At 40.3% G+C, this 23,014-nt stretch overlaps 2 protein-coding genes across 3 annotated transcripts in view; one reads left to right on the top strand and one right to left on the bottom strand.

The window, feature by feature from the left end:
• Positions 1-7,035, top strand: part of sfxn2 (sideroflexin 2) — a 53,903-nt gene extending 46,868 nt beyond the window's left edge. For both annotated transcript variants that reach the window (XM_003218479.4, XM_062976315.1), the window contains 3 exons: positions 72-121; positions 677-724; positions 2,971-7,035. In XM_003218479.4, coding sequence (XP_003218527.2) covers positions 72-121; positions 677-724; positions 2,971-3,070 — 198 coding nt within the window. In that variant the 3' untranslated portion in view covers positions 3,071-7,035. The remainder of the gene's footprint in view (positions 1-71; positions 122-676; positions 725-2,970) is intronic.
• arl3 (ADP ribosylation factor like GTPase 3) overlaps positions 1-19,881 on the bottom strand; it is a 131,929-nt gene extending 112,048 nt beyond the window's left edge. Inside the window, exon 1 of the mRNA XM_062976316.1 lies at positions 19,858-19,881. Coding sequence (XP_062832386.1) covers positions 19,858-19,866 — 9 coding nt within the window. The 5' untranslated portion in view covers positions 19,867-19,881. The remainder of the gene's footprint in view (positions 1-19,857) is intronic.
• Positions 19,882-23,014: the final 3,133 nt, after the last annotated feature.

The following is a 23,014-nucleotide window of genomic DNA, read 5'->3' as shown; positions in this document are numbered from 1 at the left end:
TTTGTTTTTCTCATAGGATTTCAGCACTAACTTAAAAGTTCTTACTTTCTTGTATGATGTTTTCTTGGCAGAAAATACATGTTCTCCATGCTCCATTGCAAACAATACTTGTTGGAGGATTGTAAGTACCATATGGCTTGTTATGAATGCTACCCTTGAATATAAACTGCAGTTTAATGTGGTAACTTGTTCATTTAACCTTTTGAAAAGTGCAGGCAGGACACTGTGAGAACTGTTAGTCTTTGTGCCTTTGCTTGTGAAGCATAATGAGTGTGTATACAGAAGAATGACAGCATGATGATGTGGGAGTGCATATGCTATTGTGTGTAAGCGTGCGTGTGGTGACCACCATCACTCGTTTGTGGACTCCAGAAATCTAGGAAATGCTACCCTTTAGATGAAAAAGTTTCCCCATATCTTGTCACGGGACTAATAAATCAAATACATGCATGAATAAGAATGCGGCAACCTCAGGTTCAGATCCAGTTACTGTTACCTGAAGGCTTGTACCCAGTTCTAAGATGTAACAGGTGTTGGAATGAGCAAAGATCTTCACCAAGTGATAGTCAGAAAGTGAAGTGTCTTGATATAAAAGATTCTGCAAGTCACAGTTGGCACATCACTGCTGAATTTACTGTTTGAATCTTCTTTCTAATGGCTTTCCTTTGTTTTACAGTCTCGTATTCATGGTCCCAATTGGTTGTGCACTTTTCCCCCAAAGGAGGTATACATTTTATTTTTTCTGTGTTGCTAAAGACTTTCATGGCCAGAATCACTGGATTGCTGTGAGTTTTCCGGGCAGTATGGCCATATTCCAGAAGCATTCTCTCCTGACGTTTCACCCACATCTATGGCAGGCATTCCTGTCTGGAATTCCAGACAGGAAACAATCAGGGCCAGCTAACACCTCCCCCAGGCAGTAAGTAGCCAGACCTTAAAGCTGCAAGGCCATTCAATGCTAATCAAAGTAATCAATTGCACCATTCACACTTTCCTCAAGCAAACAAGAGTTCTTTCTCCCACCCTGAACCTTCCGCCGATATATAAACCACACTTGCCTAGTTTCCAACAGATCTCACAATCTCTGAGGATGTCTGCCATAGAGGTGGGCAAAACGTCAGGAGGGAATGCTTCTGGAACATGGCCACACAGCCCCGAAAACTCACAGCAACCCAGTTTATTCTTCTTCTTTTTCTGCCTTTCCTGATGTTTGCTTCTGACTTACCTACAATTCTGGTATCAGTTGAGGTGAAGCCCAATTCTGTTGTTGCTATCAGTGTCTTCACTGGTCTTTTAAGATGGGAAACCACTGAAATGGAGTATGTCTCTTTAAGTCAAGACATTGGAGTCCATGTGTTTTTATCAAACTTATTTATGTATTAAAATATTCATACCCCACCTCATATTAAAAGACCAATTGAAACCAGTAAGAATAATGTAAAGGTTAAACCATATTAAACTATTCAACGCTTACAACAAAGCAGTTTGAAAACAGTTAAATCAATTTACCTGTAAATCAGTCCTGCCCTAAAATCCTTTAAATACCCATTTATATTTTTGGTTGATGCCAGAATGACAGTATCTTTGGCACCATTTGTATTTCTAAGATGTTGATGAAACCATCTGCTAAGGCACTGGTTCCCAGATATATTGAACAAAAGTCCACTAACACTCCTAGGTGTTGACTAGGAATTTGGCACTGAATTCATTCTGTAATGATGTACTGCTTAGGATCGTTTTATGAGTTTGTCATGTAATATGCCTACCTTGTTATGGCATTCCCATGTCTGTAATGTGGATTTGCTGTGCACTTAATATTGATTTGACACCTGCCTGTATGTGATTCATCTCCCATCAGAAGAAAAAAGTCATAGTCCACTTTGTTCAGGAACTTACTCTATTTGCAGCTGCATCCATTTACTGCTACTTTCAACGCCATATTGCCTGGACTTTCCTTTGTTGTCTAGACAGATGACAAAGGACTTGGTGTATTCTTTAAAAAGTGCCTATTTCCTCAGAAACCTCAACTGTAAAATTAACAGCTAGTAACAGGAAAAGCTCAATGTGGGTGGCTTTTATCATAATAGGCAAGTGTCCTGTTCCTCTTTTTTCTCCCAACACCACTTCTCACAGCTAGAAAAGTACTAATATGTTGTCGAAGGCTTTTATGGCTGGAATCACTGGGTTGCTGTGTTTTCTGAGCTGTATGGCCATGTTCCAGAAGCATTCTTTCCTGACGTTCCACCTGCATCTATGGCAGGCATTCTCTGAGGTTGTGAGATCTGTTGGAAATTAGGCAAGAGAAATTTATATATCTATGGAAAGTCCAGGATGGGAGAAAGAATTCTTGTCTGTTCGAGGAAAGTGTGAATGTTGTAATTTACCACCTTGATTAGCATTGAAAGGCCTTGCAGCTTCAAGGTCTGGCTGCTTACTGCCTGGGGGAATCCTTTATTGGAAGGTGTTAACTACCCTGATCGTTTCCTGTCTGAAATTCCCTGTTTTTCTGAGTGGTGTCCTTTATTTACTGTCCTGGTTTTAGAATTTTTTAATACTGGTAGCCAACAAAGAATTCCCCCAGGCAGTATGCAGCCAGACCTTGAAGATGAAAGCTATTAAATGCTAATCAAGGTGGCCAATTGCAACATTCACACCTGCCTCAAACAGACAAGAGTTCTTTCTCCCACTCTGGACATTCCACAGATATATAAACCCCACTTGCCTAGTTTCCAACAGATCTCACAACCTCTGATGATGCCTGCCATAGATGCAGGTGAAACGCCAGGAAAGAATGCTTCTGGAACATGGCCATACAGTCCGGCAGACTCACAGCAACCCAAACTACTAATACTTGGTGAGGTGAAGTGGTTTGCCTTAGAGGGCACAAACTCTTACCTAATCTATGGAGTCTTTCATTCCAAGCCTTGGCTTACATGTAGGACTAAGTGGATTCTTTCCTTTCCTTTTCAGCAAAATTGCCGTTTCGCATCTGGAGCCCGACCTGAGAGACTCAATTGTGGCCAAACATGGGGACAAAGTGTCTTACGCCTATTTTAACAAGGGCTTATAAGTGAGAACAATCAGAACCCGTTGCGTCATCCCATCTTGGAATCCTTTTTCCCTGGAGAAGCACCTGAGCAGTTGCGGCCAGGAAATAAGCTCAAAATACTGCAGAAAAATAATCACTACCTCTCTCCTTATGCTCCCAATGTTTAGGGATGGGTTGTGTAGATGGGCACTCTTGAGCTCTGTAAGGTTTAGCTTTTGCATAAACCTCTTGTCATGTATTCCTGTGCCAGGAAATGGATCTGGTCTTCAGTTTAAAGTTATCAATCACTTCTGCCTCTTGGCAAAGGAAGTAGAGTTTTCTATTGCCACTAGTGATCAGTAATAGAACCAAACTTCACACTTGCCTTGATCTTGTTCAACAGTGTTCTCATATCCCAGTGTCCATGACTGACCCAAGAAATAATGTCTACAGTTCCTTTCCAGCTTCCTAAGGAGTGAATACTATGTGAATACTATGCTTACAGGAAAACAATATTAACTTCACATATTACATGGTGTGCCCAATGATTTGTAAAGGAACAGACATACTTGCCAAATTCTGGAATTCCAGAAGAGAAAGACATAGAATACAATTACACTTTAGAATCAATGCAGTTTGTCACTACTTTAATTAGTGTTATGGAACCATGGGAGTTGTACCTTCATAAGATCTTTAGCCTTCTGTGACAAATGTGTGCCCTACCAACTACAGACCCCATGAATTCATAACAATTAACAATGGTACTTAAAGTGATGTTAAATTGCATTAATTAATTCAAGAAGGATACGGACAAGCCGGAACGTTTCTACATCCGGCTTGTCCATATCCTTCTTGAATTAATGAAGAGTGACCAAAATAATCCAAACTCTGGAATGGCTTAGGGAGCTAGGTATGTTTAGCTTGGGAAAAGAAGGCTGAGAAGGAATATGATAGCCATCTTTAAATAGCTGAAAGAAGAGGATGCGTTTGTTCTCTGCTGTTCTGAGACTAGGACATGGAACAATGGATTTGAATTGCAGGAAAAGAGATTTCAGTAAACCATTAGTAAGAACTTTCTGATGATAAGAGTTGTTTGGCAGCAGAATACGTTGCCTTGGAGCAGGGTGGAATCTCATTCTCTGGAGGTTATCAAGCAGAGGATGGATGGCCATCGAGGAGTGTTTTGATTATGTATTCCTGCATGGTACGGGATTAGACTGGATGACCTTTGTGGTCTCTTCCGATTCTATGATTCTACCATTTAGATCCATACTTAGATTGCAGTCCTATACAATTTTAGCTAAGAGAAAAATCTGTTGGACTCTTTAGGGTTTACTTCTGAGTAAACATGATTAGACTTTCCCTGTTCAGCCCTGACTATGAAATATCCTATACTTGATTTATCCATTATTTCTAACTGTGTGCTAACGACCAATATGTTAGGATTTCTTAAGTGGATTAAGATACTGTTTTCTTTTGTCTGAAGCACATTGTAGGCCAGTGTATGGAACAGATGCTGGATATGATCAGCTTGTGTTCCAATTTATCACTGCTGTTTTAAGGTGTTAGTTTTCTGCAATGCTTGAAAGAGCAACTCTTCTTTGATGGCAACTTTCAGAACGCTACATGCTAATGCTGGATGTCGGATTTCCAGACATATATTCATCCCTCCAAAAAGTTGTTGTCAAAGGTTTTCATGGTCAGAATCACAGAGTGTGTTTTCCGGGCTGTATGACCATGTTCCAGAAGTATTCTTTCCTGATGTTTTACCCACATCTATGGCAGGCATCCTCAACCTCTCAGGAATGCCTGCCATAGATGTGGGTGAAACGTCAGGGAAGAATACTTCTGGAACATGGCCATACAGTCTGGAAAAAACACAACAACCCTCAAAAAAGTTTTTTCGAAGCTTGGCTTTTACAACATCCCAATCAAGGACAAGCTGTAAAGCGGTTTTGTTTCTTGCTATGCAATCTTCCTCTATACTCTCCAACACATTCATCACATCCCACCCCCCACACTTTGCCTTTCTGACTTCTATGCAACTCTGAGACTTCCACTCAGGTGCTATATATTTGCCTTGTCTCTCTTAAGACTGTCTTTGCCAAATTCCCACCTCCTCATGTGTTTTAATCAATCTTGGATATGGAAACATCAAATAGATGTGAAACTTGAGAGTTTACTCCAATTTTCACATTGAGTGACATAGTCTAAATTTCTGAACTTGTATTAATGTTATGTTGATTTGCTTCATTACTTTCAAAAGATACAGCTTCCTCTAATGATCATTCAACAAATGCATAAAGTAACTATCCTAGATTGAGATCCTATTGGTTGCCTTAACTACCCTGGTGTAATAGAGGGCACAACAAGAAGTATATGTAGGCTACAGGTTTTCTCAAAGTGGGTCTTCGAAGCTGTAAGCACTCCAGGAAGGCCTGAGAAAATCGTCTGTCTCATACAGTGTTTAAAATTTTGAAGACCTTACTGGAAGCCAGAAATTTAGGAAACATGATGTTCAAGACCCAGACGTTTTCTCTAGGCGGCAATGGATTTGCATCTGTGCTGGTGTAATGAAATGTTATCAACACCATACTAAACCAATTTGATACCAACTTTATCACACTAAACTGGTATATTCCCCTTTAGCTGCTATAACAACTTCCTGTGAAATTTGTAATTTAGTGAGCTTGAAAATAATAAATTCCCTTCAATCTTCTGACCATTGTGAGGAATTATGGAAGTGATTGTTTATCAATATATAGAGAGCCACAGATTCCCCAGTCCTTCTGTCAGCAACAGCTACAACATGTCTTGGGACAAACAGAACAAATGAAGACAAATCAGTCTTGGAAATGGGAAGAGATTATTGTTTCTTTTTCCATTTCATTCCAAGTTCCATGGCATGATATGCATTTTCTCTGTATAGAAGAAGCTAGAGAAGGAGACAGTAGAGGGATCTTTTTTCCTTCTCCCTGGAAAGTCGGGATCTTAACTTCCAACTGTACCTTGAATTCACCAGATGACCTTAGACAATCCATTATTTTCTATGCCTTATTGTCCCCTCCATTTGCATCATGGACATAACAGCCTACCTCACAAATCTGTTGCTGTGTTTGCTGGTAAAATTAAATGTGGGATGATTCTACATTAGAAGTACGGTATGCTCATGTAAAATATTGCCTGTATATTATCAGTTTCTTACATATATACGGGAGATTGAATGCTTAAAGGGTGGGCGAGAAAAGAGAAACTGCACATAACTAGATTATGCTAGCCTTTTTCCTTAAAGGTTGCAAAGGTGCTCATTTGGTACACATAGACTACTTATGGTGAGAATCTGTCTTGCTGGTACATATTTTTGGCCTCAATTTCATTGAAGCCTCTGCTTTGCTTTAGACTGAAGTTGTGGGAATTGACTACAGAAACCTAGTGAATTGCCTCTGCTGGTGCAGTGGGTTAAACCCTTGTGCTGGCATGACTTCTGACCTGAAGGTTGGGTTGCTGATCTGAAGGTTTCCAGTTCAAATTCGGGGACAGCGTGGATGAGCTCCCTCTGTCAGCTTCAGCTCCCTATGCAGGGACATGAGAGAAGCCTTCCACAAGGATGGTAAAACATCAAAAACATCCAGGCGTCCCCTGGGCAACATCCTTGCAGATGGCCAATTCTCTCACACCAGAAGTGACTTGCAGTTCTGACACACACACACACAAAACCCTAGTGAGTTTTTCAATCTCCTTTTTTAGTAAGGATCTATCCGTTAATTTTGTCAGCAAACTCCATGCATATGATTGCTGTTCTTTTTCTTGGTGCTAGTTAAAGTCATTTGCATTGGACAGCAAATACTTGAAGATATTTCAGTCTTAATCACTTTCACAGTTAGCCAGGATGATACAGTGCCCAATGTTGCTGATCTGAAAAGGAAAGCTAATGATATTAAGTCTACCTGCATTGAACTCAGTTAAATGTTCATAATGAAGACAAAATAAAACACTGATTTTATGAACCATGCTTGTCTTTTCTCCTGTAAATGTTTATAGGCATGCATTTAAAAGCCTGAATAGAGTTGTATCTCTGGCAGTGTTTCTCAACCTGTGGACCCCCAGATGTTTTTTGGCCTACAACTCCCAGAAATCCCAGCCAGTTTACCAGCTGTTAGGATTTCTGGGAGTAGAAGGCTAAAATATCTGGGGACCCCAGGTTGAGAACCACTGCTCTATGATATCTACAGATTTACACAACTTGCAGCTGTATAGTTGCACACTCTGACTAGGTTTTGCTAGTCCATTAAGTATACCATGAGTCTGGCATACTGACCTCCTGATGTAGGTGGCATATATGGTATACTGAAATGCATTCAGTTTCTTTTGTTATGCAAATTAAATGATCTTCATTTCGAAAATTCACAATATGCTAACGCATAGTAATATATTGTATATACTAATATAGTGGGTCCTTCAGATCTGTAGAGGTTCAGTTCCATTAAACACACACACACTGTGAATGCTGGGAAAGCAAGTGATTGTATCCCAAATGATTAAATGGTGGTGACATGTGCACAAATCCTTCAGCGTGTCTGCATTGATGTCACCATCATTTTATGTATAGGACATGGCAATCTGTGATTGGTGGAAATCACAGATCTAGAGCACATAGATCCAGAAGGTTCACTGTACATGCATCTCAAGTACTAGACCTCACACAGATTAGACTAGCCTGTGCATACTTTGTTCTCAGATTTGGCCCTCTAGTTGGGGATTTTAACTCCATAAATCCCTATCGATGGTACATGCTAGTTGGGGCTTCACAAAATCAATGCCCAAAACATCTGGGACATGGCTCTAAGCTATTGATTTCTCTCCTGGTGCCTCAGCTACTTTTGATTCAGCCATTCTTATTCTGTTTGCCTACTGTCTTAGCAAGTTCCAGATCTGGAGTTCCTTCTGGACACAACCTTCCCCACTGCCTGCTTCTATGCTATATCATTTATTGTTACTGCAGATTAGTAGTCACTCTTTGTAACTATAAGCATGCTTCTTTTAATACGATTCATTGTCCTGAGTAAGGCATGTGTTGATTATTATGATCCATCACCTTTGACTGAAGATAGTAGTGCAGTCTGCATATAATTTAATTTGATTATACTTAATGCAGTTTTAAAAAACAAAAGATTCTGTGGTGGACAGTTGTAATGTCCCCTTATCCACGCCAAGTTTTGAGTGCTAGGTTTCATGGTCTCAAAGTAGTAAGATACATAAATGTATATATTACAGTGATTGCAAGTGCACAAAAAATCTAGAAAATGTAATAATTTAATCAGTGAAGTTTTAGCTTCTGTTAGTGAAAACTCAATTAAAATTATGCCTAGATGATACTTTAAACTCTATTAAAATGATACATAGGGGCTGGGCTGTGGCGCAGCTGTTGAGCAGCTGCCTTAAATCACTCTGACCATGAGGTCATGAGTTCGAGGCCAGCCCGTGGCGGGGTGAGCACCCGTCAATTAAAAATAAAAAATAGCCCCTGCTCGTTGCTGACCTAGCAACCCGAAAGATAGTTGCATCTATCAAGTAGGAGATAAGGTACCACTTATAAAAAGTGGGGAGGCAAGATTAACTAATTTACGACCTGGTATGAGGAAGTGTCGTCAGTGTGGATGATGAAGCAGCTGCTCCCCCCTGTGGCCAGAATCGAACATCCCCTCAGAAGAACGTTAACTTGCCTCTGCGTGTGTCTCTCTGTCTCTGTTTGATGTGTTTATGGGCATTGAATGTTTGCCCTATGTGTGTTATAATGTGATCCGCCCTGAGTCCCCTTCGGGGTGAGAAGGGCGGAATATAAATACTGTAAATAAATAAATAAATAAATAAATTATTCAAATTAGTAAAAAAGAGCACAATTTCATCAGTCTTTAAGGAACAGTAAATGACAATGTTCTTATATTCACAGGCACAGGTCACACCCTGTATCTAATTGGATTTAAGGGGAAATATTTAAAGAAACGTGAAATACTGTAAAGCAATATATATTATATTAAACCACCAGATGGCATCATTTTCAGTGTTTCAAAATTTGCTATGTAAGGAGTTACTTATGTTGACAACATTATTAAGCATAACAAAATATTTCATCAGCATAGAGAACAGCAGTTTTCAATTATAATATCAGAAAGTATTATGCTTCCTACTCCCAAAAAAGCCAACTCACTAATTGAGGCTACTTAAAAAGAAAACCATGCCGAGTAACTCCTTTACAATATGGCAATATTTTATTTGTAAATAACAAAATATAGTGCCACAGCCACACTGCAATTATTCATAGAACAGTATTGTTAGCCTTAAGATGAACTCATTATAGGGTTTTCTTGATAAGTATTGTTCATAGGGTGGGAGCGATTCTATAGCCTGTGTGGTGTAGTGGGTTGCATGTTGGACTTGGACTCTGAGAGTCCAAAATCTGCCCATGCCGTTGAGTGAATCATGCCTAAGAAGAAGGCAAACATCCCTGAATGAATTTTACCAAGAAAACCTTGTAATAGGCTCATTTTAGGGTTGTCATAAGTTGAAAACAACTTGAAGACACAATAAAATTCTGGGGTAATGAACAGGCTTATAGTTCCAAATGGAGAGAAGTAAGAGTAACACTTTATTCTGCTCTGGTTAGATCTCATTTGGAGTACTGTGCAGTTCTGGGCACCAATTAAAAGTGTATTGACAAGCTGAAAAGCGTACAAAGGTAAGTGGGTTGGTTAATTGCCATCATGTTGACTTTGACGTATGGTGAGCCTATGAATGAAACACATCCAGGTCCGTCCATCATCAACAGCTCTGCTCAGGTCTTGCAGACTCAATGCTATGGCTTCCTTCATTGAGACTATCCATGTGGAGTGTGGTCTTCCTTTACTCCTACTGCCTTCTACCTTACTAAGCATTGTTGATTTTTCTAGTGATTCGTGTCTTCTCATGGTATACTTACTTAGGCAATCCCTTGTAGATCAAGGATGATGGTCCTCCAATTGTGGGGTCTTGGGGGTGGGTCTGTAGGTGGCTGGAGAGACCTATTCTTGATCCGCATATTCTCCCGCAGTGGAGACATCAGTTTCCAGGTGGAAGACGGTCCCAGTCAGGGTTGGCCTGACTTGCTTTCCTCTTGGCACGTTTCTCCCTTAAGCCCTCCATTCGTGCTTCTTCGAATTCTGCAGTACTGCTGGTCACAGCTGACCTCCAGCTAGAGTGCTCAAGGGCCAGAGCTTCCCAGTTCTCAGTGTCTATGCCACAGTTTTTAAGGTTAGCTTTAAGCCTTCTTTAAATCACTTTTCTGTCCACCAACATTCCGTTTTCCATTCTTGAGTTGGGAGTATAGTAGCTGCTTTGGGAGATGGTGATCGGGTATTCGGATAACGTGGCCACTCCACGTGGTGGCGTAGGAGCATCGCTTCAATGCTAGTGGTCTTTGCTTCTTCCAACACACTGACATTTGTCTACCTGTCTTCCCAAGAGATTTGTAGGATTTTTCAGAGGCTACGCTGATGGAATCGCTCCAAGAGTTGAGTGTGACATCCGTAGACAATCCACGTTTTGCAGGCGTATAGCAGAGTTGGGAGGACAAAGGCTTTATAAATGAACGCCTTGTTATATCTATGGATGTCCCGATCATCGAACATCTTCTGCTTCATTTGGAAAAATGCTGCACTCGCAGAGCTCAGGCAGTGTTGTATTTCAGTGTCAATGTTGACTTTTGTGGAGAGGTGGCTGCCAAGGTAGTGGAAATGGTCGACATTTTCTAATGTCACACCATTAAGCTGCATTTCTGGCCTTGCAGAGGGATTGGCTGGTGCCTGCTGGAATTCATGTCTTCTCATGGTATATCCAATGTATGACAATCTCAGTTTAGACATCTTGATTCGTTCCAGGGCCCATTTATTCTGTTTATGGCATTCAAGGGCATCCGTAGAACTGCACCTCATTTCTAATGAGTTGATTCTCTTCCAATGCTGTCTTCACTGTCCAGCTTTCATAGCCATACACGGACATTGGAAATACAATGATGTAGGCAAGTAATCATATCAGCTGGTAAACTGGATGGGATTTCTGGGAGTTGTAGGCCAAAACACCTGGGGACCCACAGGTTGAAAACTACTGATATAGACCATTCTGACTTTGGTATTCAATGATCGATGTTTATACTTGAGGATCTTGTCTAGTCCCTTGAGAACTGCCATTTCAAGTCCCAGTCTTCCCATTTCTTCACTTCAATCTGTATTTTGATTAATTGCTGAGCCAAGACATAAGAAATCTTTAATTATTTCACTTTATTCATTGTGTACTTTAAAATTATGCAAATCATCTGATTAACCAAAGCCTGCGGAAGACTCTAAAAACTCAGCCCTGTGAGGAGTTGTTAAGGTTGTGAGTAGCTTTAGCCTGGAGAAGAAAAGTTAGAAAGGTGCTATAGCTGAGGTTAAAAATCTGAAAAGCTGTCAAAGCTGGAATATATTTGGATAGGGCCCCAACGAATGGATTCAAAATACAAAAAAGGAAATTCCAAGTAAATATTAGGAAGATTTTTCTTATGGTAAGTGCTATTTGACAATGGAATAGACTTCCTTGAAAAGTGATAGACACTCTCTATGATTGATGTTTTTAAGTTGGTTGCCCACCTTTTAAGAGTATTTGAGCGGCTGATTCCTACACTATAGAAACAACTAGATCACTGTTAGAGTTTTTTCCAGCTCTATTGTCCTATAATAAGCCTGAGATATTGACCACTTATTCCAAGTAATAATAAATTATTTACTGAAAATATGGTGTTCTCCATTTATTTTTAAAGGTCTATAATCAGAGCCATTGACTCAGGATGTTTGTGACTAGGCAGAGGAAGAGCTGAGCACTCTCTGTGTGAAATAAGAAAGAAGTGTGTTATGGCAGGTATCTCCAAAACAATTATTGATTGCTGGGTTGCTATATTTCCAGAACATTTGATGGGTTCTTTTCAGCAGCATTTTATGAAGATGTAGCATATTCTGTCTCTCCCACCATTGCTTTTTGGGACAGTTCTTTTGTTTCTTGTGTCTGGCTGCTACCCTGTTTTTGATGAGAAATAGCTGGGATTAAAGCCCACTGACCTGTGCATCCGCCTGTCACTGGAGAACAAGGTCCAAGATTATTTGAGGTTATCTTTTATCATGTGGAGTCTGTCACTGCTTATTATGTAAAGCAGTGCCCATTTTTTTCTGGCCCTGTATTGAACTATCTGACTGAATCAAAACAGTGGTTAAGAGGATCTACAAGCGACAGCCAGAAGAAATAACAGACAGGAGCCTTGCAGCATTAGCCAACGTATTGCATGTTGAAATCCATAGATACAGCTGCACAGCCAAGTTACTTTCCCCACTTCACAATAAATTATGGTTTGCTGTATTACTATGCTAACAACAGCATGTAAGGGTGAACATGTTAAGAGATCAGCACTTCTCAGAAACGATGAACTGTAATTCCAAATCCTAATATTTACTTTGGATTGGTTTAATGGTTGTTACACTAAAAGTGAGTGTTGCAAGAGTGGTGCTGTTTCCAAATCCTGATAAATTCTGACTCCCTCATGGCTGGCCTTCTTGCTTGGCTATAATAGCTCCCTCTCTTCCTGCCTCACTCTTCGTAGCTGAGATGGGTAGTCCATCCAGCTTTCATAGGAAGGTATCCAATCTGACCCAAACTCAGGGCCCTTCCAGACTGGCCCTATATCTCAGGGTCTGGTCCCAGGGTTTCTGTTTATCCCAAATTATCTGGCAGTGTGGACTCATATAATCCAGTTTAAAGCAGAAAACCTGGGATCATATCCTGAGATACAGGGCTTGTCTGGAAGGGCCCTCACTTATTTCCATGAACTTAGTTTGCCATGGAACTTATAGTTAACTATACCCCACCATCCATGTGAAGTTTTGCAGTCGGTTTTCCTTTTGACTGAGATGTAAAATGAGAAACACTGATTAATGTCATCAATGTTTTTAGAGCTGCGATGGCGCAGTAGGTTAAACCCTTGTGCCGGCTGAACTGCTGACCTGATGGTTGGGTTGCTGATCGGCAGGTTGCCGGTTCGAATCCGCGAGATGGGGTGAGTTCCCATCTGTCAGCTCTAGCTTGCGGGAACATGAAGGAAGTCTCCCAGTACCACATCCAGGCATCCCCTGGGTAATGTCTCTGTAGATGGCCAATTCTCTCACACCAGAAGCAATGCTTCTGATATGCTTAGAAAAAAAATCAAAGTTGTTGGGGTTTTTGCAGCACTTGACCTGATAATATTTCACAGAAATCCTACTGCTATTATTTCATCTCATATTCTGATCTCCCTTGTCCTTTGTAAGAGGGAGTGGATCATTTTAAATCTGTATTAAGCTTGGGTGGGCTTTACAAATGGGAACCTCTCTTGAATGGAATAACATCTTTTTTGGGATGGGGATGAGGATTCATAGAGACAGCAAGAAGGAAAGTTAATTCAGTGTCACTAGCTGTCATGATCCAGCTCCTGCTCAGTGTCCCATATGGTAGCTAGTTCATGTTTGTGTAATGTGTCTAATAATTACAGACAGTTAATACTTTCCCTAATGTGGGCTTGAAGCAGAAAGTCAAAGGAAGTCAAGTCTAGTGTGGTGCTTTGATGATTAAACTAGGACTCTTAAGTTCTCCCTCTCTCAGTTCAAGAGGAAGGCAATGGCAAACCTCTTGTGTGTAAATCTTGCTGAGAAAACCCCAGTCACCATAAAAGAAATAAAGTTTGAAATTCAAAGTTTCTATGGTGGGGAGAGCTGCCCTGTTGAGATTTATGTCTAACTAGGCTTCTAAATAAGTTACATCATTCTACAGATGGGAATAAATTAGGCTGCATATTTAACCCACTTTTCTGGAAATACATTCTTCTAAATTCATTGGGGTTTACAGTGGGCCCTTGGCATCCACAGGGGTTTGGTTCCAGGACGCCTTATGGATACTGAAATCCATTGACGCTCAAGTCCCAGTTTATACAATGGTGGCATAAAACGACTTTCATTATATAAAATGGCAAACAACTCACGTGCTGGAGAGAGCCTAAGGAGCTGCGAAATGGCTCAGCAAGCTAGGAAAAGCGCAGGGAGGCGGAAGGGAATAATCTTGCGTGTAGAATCATCTAATTTGTGTGTGATTCTGTCTTCAAAGAAGATGGAGGATTTACTGACCCACATCACACAGGATCACCACCTCCTGCCTCAGACACCACTTTTTGGGATACTTTACTTTCCTTCTCAATCCTCTTACTCTATTGTCAACCCAAGGCACTGTTCCAATTTCCTGTAGTTGGCTTTTTAAAAAGGAACAAAAAAGTGAAAAAGCTAGCAATAGCACAATTTTGAAAGTCTAGGTTATTAAGAAAGAGAAAATGCAGCTAAAGCAAAGTGGTGATATCTAACAATTGTGCTATTCCTTAGGGTTACATTAATGGAAAAAAACCTGTTCCAGACTTATGCAGAAGAATTTTGCAAAAGAAGTGGAGCATAGGAGATCCCATCCCACGGGTTTTTAAGCGCTTTCTCCCTTTTGCGGGCATCATATGATAGGCTCTGTGGTACAATACTGTACCAGGTTTCAATACTGTCCCCCACGTTGCTTAACATCTACATGATGCCGCTGGGAGAGATAATCTGGAGTTCAACTCTATCACTCCTTTCCACCTGCTACGAAGGAGGCTGCTCAGGTCCTGAACCGGTGCTTGGCTGCTGTGACGATTTGGATGAGGGCGAACAAATTGAAATTGAATCCAGACAAGACAGAGGTACTCCTGGTCAGTTGTAAGGCTGAACAGGCTATAAGGTTACAACCTGTGTTGGATGGAGTTACACTCCCCGTGAAGAAGCAGGTTCACAGTTTGGGAGTTCTCCTGGACTCATCGCTGAGCCTGGAACCCAATGTTTTTGTGGTGGGAAGTAGTCATGTGCATTTGTTCCGTTTCGTGTCCCGGTTTTTGGCGAGGCCCTATGTTGCCTATGTGTAAAGCTGCCTTGAGTCCCCTCCGGAGTTAAGAAAGGCAGGGAATAAATGTTGTAAATAAATAAATACATACATAGTCTATGAATTGTTTTAGAAGCGTGTGGCAACGGGGGAAGGGTGGGGAACTTGGATGTGATGAAATCCGACTTCTAAGTAGACATGCATATCAGACTCCTTTGACTATTGTTATGGCACACAAAAATGGATTCAAGACTGGCAACATTGTTCCCATCAACTCTGGAAACTGCAGCATAAATAAGTCTGCTTTAGATTACCTCAGACTAAGTTGGCCTCTGCTATCTTTCATTTTCCAGACTTTAGGTTATTTTGCCTCTGATTATAATTATTTCTCCCACTCACTCCTTTGACTTTCCAAATGTCATCATTCCAACAGCCTCTGGTTCTCACAACCACTGTTTACTTCATTTTCCAATAGGCCAGTCACGATTCCCAAACATTTTATTGCCCAATCAGTATTTCCCAGTATCTCTAAATTTGGATGGAGTGGGTGGGATGAATGCTTATTGAAGTTATATCTTTTATCCTTTCTTCCTCCCACACTTTTTGTTATGACTCTTACTTTGTTTGTAATGGCACTATAATTAACTATGTATTAACTCATTAATTGGAAGGAGAGTCCTGGGCACAAACAGGTCTCTGTTAAGTCTCAGTGCTGCTTGGTGAATGGCCATGACCACTGTTCTAAGGGGTTTCAGGACTGATTTTAATAGTTTACATGTGGGTTTACCATTGAGGTGCTCAGTGGATGTAATGACACACAAAGACTTTATTGAGACCAACAGTTGTGACTCCTTCCCTGTATATTTGCTTATGTGCAGCACTGAATGCGTAGCATTTTTCCTAGTGTTAGGTCTCCATAGCATGGGATTGCAATGTAACAACATCTAGAGGGATTCACAATTCCCACCCATTCCTTAGGCTCTTGAAAGAAAAAGAGGACATATGCCAGGATTAAACTAATGTTGCCTCTGCAGTTTTACAGTATTCAACAGGGGTCCCCAAACTAAGGCCCGGGGTCCGGATGCGGCCCTCCAAGGTCATTTACCCGGCCCCTGCCCTCAGTTTTAGACTTAGGCTTGCCCAAAGTCTGAAATGACTTGAAGGCACACAACAACAACAACAACAACAACAATTCTACTTAACTTGACTCTTTCATTGGCCAGAAGCAGGCCCACACTTCCCACTGAAATCCTGATAGGTTTACTGTATGTTGTTTAAAATTGTTTTTATTTTTAAATATTGTATTGTTCTTTCATTTACTAATATTGTACTATGGTAATAATATAATATATTGTTTGTACATATAATATGGATACTAATATTATAATGTAATACAATATAATACTAATAATAGTACCACATAATATTAATTATATATTATATATTAAAGGTAATATTACTAATAATATTATAGTATATTGGTATAGTACAATATAGTAATATATAATGCTCATATTGTGCTATGCTAATGATATAATATATTGTATGTACATAAAACTTGTAAGCTGCTCTGAGTCCCCTTCGGTGTGAAAGAGGGTGGAGTATAAATGCATTAAATAAATAAATAAATAAATAAATATCTTTTCTTTTCTTTTCTTTTTTTGCACTACAAATAAGACATGTGCAATGTGCATAGGAATTTGTTCGTATTTTTTTTCCAAATGATAATTCAGCCCCTCAACAGTCTGAGGGACCATGAACCGGCCCTCCACTTAAAAAGTTTGAGGACCCCTGGTATACCACATGTCAAACCAACTTCAGTAATTATTACAGCAGACAAGCTGACAGCTTGTGTGAATTGGTTTCAAAAGGGTTTTTCCTCCTTATTTTCAGCTTCAAAGTATGCATAAAGTGCAAGACAATCTAATGTATATTTGCTCAGTAATAAGCTCAATTATTTTAAATGGGTCTTGCTTTCAGAAAGTGCATCTACACTGTAGAATTAACATATTTTGATACCACTTTAACTGCCGTGACTGCATGCTATGGAATCCTGGGATCTGTAGTTTGGTGAGACACCCCAGCACTTTTTGGCAGAAAAAACTAAAGGCCTTGTAAATTTATAACTCCTGGGAGTTGCAGAAGTATCAAACTGCATTAATTCTACAGTGTGGATGCACTCAAAGAAGTCAGAATGGTGATTGGCAGTCTTTGTTTTGCTTTTGCTGCAAATGTTAGGTTCAGAGATTGCACAGGTTCTACTGCATGAGAGTGAACTGAGTGTGGGTATGTTGGGATTGAGGTTGGATAGGAAGGTGAAATAGCAAACAAAGCCTGTCTGTTATTTTCCCATTTCCTGCAAACCAAGCACAAGAGGTCATTTTTTTTGTTTTCTTTTGTTTTATTGGGTCTGTTTAGTGACACTAATTCCCATAGGAAAAACACACCAGCCAAGCCTGCGATTTTGCGAACAAGCTGTATCTGTAAACGTATCCAAAAAGGCTGCATGGCCTATCATTAACAAGATAGTACTTGAAACACACTGTTTGTGCCAGTGGTATTTCAAGTTGATGTGCCAATCCCAGGGCTGCATGACGCTGATCAGCCAGCTTGTTTACAGAAACTTGGCAAATACTGGTTTCATTGTTGGTAGTTCTACATGACGGGAACATTTCCTCAAGAACTGGGAGCTAAAGCTTGGCAAATTTGATTGCAGATCAATCGTGGGTAGAAATGCCAAAGCGATGTCTTCATCTTTTGCAATCCTCAGAGATCCAATGACCTTGTAAAGGATTTTATTTTAGAACAGGGGTAGGAGGACCAGCTTTGTGCGAATATTTAAAATACTGTATGTATATTTAATAGACTTCCTATATCCTGCTACTACATCCATCTTTTACAAATCAAGCATCTGTAAATTGTTTAGGATATCATTGAAACATATGGCATCAGTGTGAAATAATGTAGAGCATCAAAATGCTTTGGATGCTTTCAAAATGTTATCATATAACATTTACAACGGTCCTGCAATGCAGATCAGTATTCTCCTTATACTGTCAATCAGGGACCAGAGTTTGAGAGAGCAGATTGCTAGTGGGTTTGTTGAGGAGGTCAGATTTGAACTGGGGCTTTCATACAATAACCTGAACAATCAATGAGCAGTAGGTAGATGCACTACATGTAATAGGATGGGAATTCTGAAATCCTCCCTATGTGGATGAATTAAGCATCCCCACCATTGACTATATTGGACTACAACTCCTGGGAGTTGCAGTGCAAGAACATCAAGATGGCTGTGTGATCTACACCTCTGATAAAGGATTGATAATGATCCCATTCTCCTATCTATATGTCCCTATTTTAGAGCCATTACATTTGTGAAGATACTGATTCAAATACCACTTGTAGAATAGATACTTTCATATCAGAGAGGCTTGCATCTATAATCAAGGGATTAGAGTTGTGACCAATTCCAAGATAAAATCATAGGATACAACAATACTTGGGGCCCTTCCACACAGCCACATAACCTACAATATCAAGGCAGAAAATCTCACACTATCTGCTTTGAACTAGATTATCTGAGTCCACACTGACATATATTCCAGTTCAAAGCAGAAAATATGGGATTTATTCAGCTGTGTGGAAGGAGCCTTAGTGTCTCCCCACTGAAAAGTAACCCATCAGTTACCGTACCTTAGAGTAGATGGGATGTTCACTATATACTATTCTCTAAATATGAGCAATAACATAGAATAGAACAGAATAGCTTTGTCATTGTGTTATTGTATGCCTTCCCCTGCACACACCACAAAACAACACATTCATCCTTCCACACCACACAGCCTCCAATGCCACATCAATGCGAAACTACAGAGTTCAGCATAGCCACAGCTCTAGGTTAAAAACAATCCTTCAGTCTGTCTGTCCTTGTCTTTGTTACCCTGTACTGTCTGCCAGATGGCAATAATTAAAAAAAAGAAAGAATATGCAGCAGGAATTATAAAGTTCTTCCAGCGAGGGAAGAGGGCAGGCAATGATTCGCTGTGCAGAAGTGGTGACCCTTTGGAGCGCCTTCCTATCTGCCATTGTTCAGCTACCAGACCATGAGCAGATGCACTCTCTATAGCACAGCGGTAGAAAGTCACCAGCAGTTTTTCATTCAGTTGCTGGTTCCTTAGGAGTCGCAGGTAGTACAGTCTATGCTGGGCCCTCTTAATCAACACTGCTGTATGGGTGCCCCAGGTCAGATCCTCCTTCACTGTGACACCCAGGAACTTAAAACTGGCCACCTGCTCCACTTGGTCTCCATTTATGACCAAAAGCTGAATTTCTGGCCTGTTCTTCCTATAATCCACTATGAGATTCTTGGTCTTGTTGATGTTAAGAACCAGATTATTGTCCCTACATCACGAGAGCAGTCAATCCACCTCATCCCGATAGACAGACTCATTCCCTTCAGAGATAAGCCCCACCACAATTATATCATTTTGGAAAATTGATTTCATAACCTTTTGGAAAACACCATTTGGAGATAATAACTTTTTAGAAAAGCATAACCTTTCAGAGAAGAGCCAAAAACCCTTTAGAGTATAATCTTCTCGTGTGGTATACAATCAGATATAATTATGCAAAGCAATGGTTTCAGTTGTTAGACTGAATAACCTGTTATCTCTGATCTGTTAGGAAAACAGAGATGTTGCCAGTACATAAAAACAGCAGAGCTTTAAAATGTTTTTCAGTGCCCAAAAACATATACTCTCCCATTAAAAAAAACTTCTTTTATATTATGCACTCAAGAGACAAAAAAAGAAGTAGAATTTGATAAAAAAAATTGTTTTACTCACAACCTTCATGTGTTCAGCATACACAGGTACAAAACCTATCCATCCAGTTTCAGATATGTTTGAAATAATTCTCTGTGCCATCCAGCCAGTGCATCTCTTTTATAACAAAACAGTTATCAACAGGTCACATAGTCAAAAGGAGAGGGGAGGAAGGAGGGGGGAGAGAAGGAGGGAGGGAGAGAGAGAGCATGTTGTCTGCATCCCCTTTCATGACTTCTCAGGAACCATAGAGTAAAGAAAGCTCCATTCCAGAACATATATGCAGGAAACAGTAAGCAACAGGATCATAGATAAACAGATTACTAGAGAAGGTTCGAAGAAGGCTGTCACTTCCCAGATTATCTGCTTTAAACACGATTATATCAGTCTGCACTGCTAGATAATCTAGGATAGACAGATAATTTGAGATCACGTCCTGGGATATAGGGGCATGAGATAACGTGACTTGCCCAAGATCACCCATAGGACAAACCATAAGGCAGGAAGCAGTTATAGGCCCAAAGTTTGTTTAATTATACAAGTACATTATCTACTTTCCCACTAAATCAAATTGATGGCTTGTGATGGATAAAATACTGGTGCCTCCCACATCTGGAAGAGCATTCCACAAACTGGGTATCACCATTAAAAGTTTCCTCCCTGGTTGCTAAATTCTTCACCTATCTAACCTCACCCAACTGGAGAATCTAAGGGAAGGGCCTCTAACGCAGGTCTTGCATTTCAGAAAACCTTATGGGATTGAGCAGCAGCTATGCTTTGAAACTACAAAAACAACATGCTGTTTGCTTTTCCAAGCCTCCGTTGTTTTATTCTGCATTTTACAGAAGTACACAAGAGTATGGCAACTATGTTGTTTTCTCACAGCAGAAGAAGCAAGTAATCTCGCAGTACCCAAAAAACTGTGAGATGTTTGCTAACATAACCTTTTCAATGGGCGCAATAACCCTTGTGCTGGCTGAACTGCTGACCTGAAGGTTGCGAGACGGGGTGAGGGCCCATCTGTCAGCTCTAGCTTGCAGGGACATGAGAGAAGCCTCCCACATAGTAACACATCCAGGCGTCCCCTGGGCAACGTTTCAGTAGATGGCCAATTCTCTCACACCAGAAGCATCTTGCAGTATGTTCTCAAGTCGCTTCTGACACGATAAAAAAAAGCTAGTCCATAAAAACACATGACAAACAGACTGATATTTTTATGTAGTACTAGCTGTGCCTGGCCACGCGTTGCTGTGGCAAAGTATGGTGGTATGGGAAATAAAGTATTGAGGAATTGGTGGTAGTTAAGGTCAAGGGTAAAGGTTTTCCCCAGACATTAAGTCCAGTCGTGTCTGACTCTGGAGGTTGGTGCTCATCTCCATTTCTAAGCCGAAGAGCCGGCGTTGTCTGTAGACTCCTCCAAAGTCATGTGGGATGACTGCATGGAGCGGCGTTACCTTCCCGCCAGAGCAGTACCTATTGATGCACTCACATTTCCATGTTTTTGAACTTCTGGGTTGGCAGAAGCTGGGACTAACAGTGGGGGCTCTCTCCGCTCCCCCAATTCAAACCTGTGGCCTTTCGGTCCAGAAGTTCAGCAGCTCAGCGCTTTAACACACTGCGCCATCAGGGGATATTATTTCCTAAAGGTTGTGAATATACAATATTTCTGATTGGTTTTTTTTGTTTGTTGGAGGCAAGCATGAATGCTGCAATTAGGAAAAATGATTAGGATGTAATGGCCTTGCAGCTTTAAAGCCTGGCTGTTTCCTCCCTGAGTGAATTTTTTGTTGGGAGGTGTTAGCTGGCCCTGATTGTTTCCTGTCTGGAATTCCCTTGTTTTCAGAGTGGTGTTGTTTGCGATATTTTATGTGCTTCTACTGTCTGTGGCCCTGAGAAAACAGAGGATTTGCCAGACTTTCATGATGGGAATACTTTGTTGGGAGGTGTTAGCTGGCCCTGATTGTTTCCTGTGTGGAATTCCCCTGTTTATTTACTGTCCTGGTTTTAGAGATTATATTGTTCTGCATTATTCTATCCCAGTAATTATTTCATATTAAAGAAGAATCTCACTTATCCAAGATTCGCTTATACAATGTTCTGGATTATCCAACGCAGTCTGCCTTTTCATAATCAATGTTTTTGTAGTCAATGTTTTAAATTCATTGTGATATTTTAGTGGTAAATTTGTAAATACAGTACAGTAGAGTCTCACTTATCCAACATAAACGGGCCGGCAGAACGTTGGATAAGCGAATATGTTGGATAATGAGGAATTAAAGATAACCCTATTAAACATCAAATTAAGTTATGATTTTACAAATTAAGCACCAAAACATCATGTTAGACAACAAATTTGTCAGAAAAAGTAGTTCAGTACACAGTAATGCTATATAGTAATTACTGTATTTATGAATTTAGCACCAAAATATCACGATATATTGAAAGCATTGACTACAAAAATGCGTTGGATAATCCAGAACGTTGGATAAGCGAGTGTTGGATAAGTGAGACTCTACTGTAAATACTACATAGCATTACTGCGCATGGAACTACTTTTTCTGTCAAATTTGTTGTATAATATGATGTTTTGGTGCTTAATTTGTATAACGATTACCTAATTTGATGTTTAATTGGCTTTTCCTGAATCCCTTCTTATTATCCAACATATTCACTTATCCTGCCGGCCTGTTTACGTTGGATAAGTGAGACTCTACTGTATATTTCTAATCTTATATTATCTGCTCAGAACTGGATTATATGAGGCCCCTTCTTCACAGCTGTATAAAATGCACACTGAAGTGGATTATATGGTAGTGTGGAGTCAAGATAATCCAGTGCAAAGCAGATAATATAAGATTGTAAATGGGTTATATAGCTGTGTGGAAGGGCCTTGAGTCTACACTGCCATATAATCCAGTGCAAATTAGATAATCTGTGGAAGAAGTCTAAGTGAGGCCTAAATCTACCTGTCCCCTAACTGAAACCTGGCTGTCCCTTGGTTGCTAGGCAACCAAGTGGGCAGAGATTAGCCCTCTAAACTGGCAGCAATTGGATAGAAAAAATTATTGCTCTCCCTCTAATTAGGACTTTATTTTTCTTTTCTTTTTGTTGTATCAACCTTGAGGCGTGGATGATGGGTTGTGTTGTCAAATTTTGAGATTGGGGGGCCTGTACTTTT

This window comes from Anolis carolinensis, chromosome 3 (assembly GCF_035594765.1).
Source record: "Anolis carolinensis isolate JA03-04 chromosome 3, rAnoCar3.1.pri, whole genome shotgun sequence".
Lineage (NCBI taxonomy): Eukaryota > Metazoa > Chordata > Lepidosauria > Squamata > Dactyloidae > Anolis > Anolis carolinensis.
This window is presented reverse-complemented; position numbering and strand designations above follow the sequence as displayed.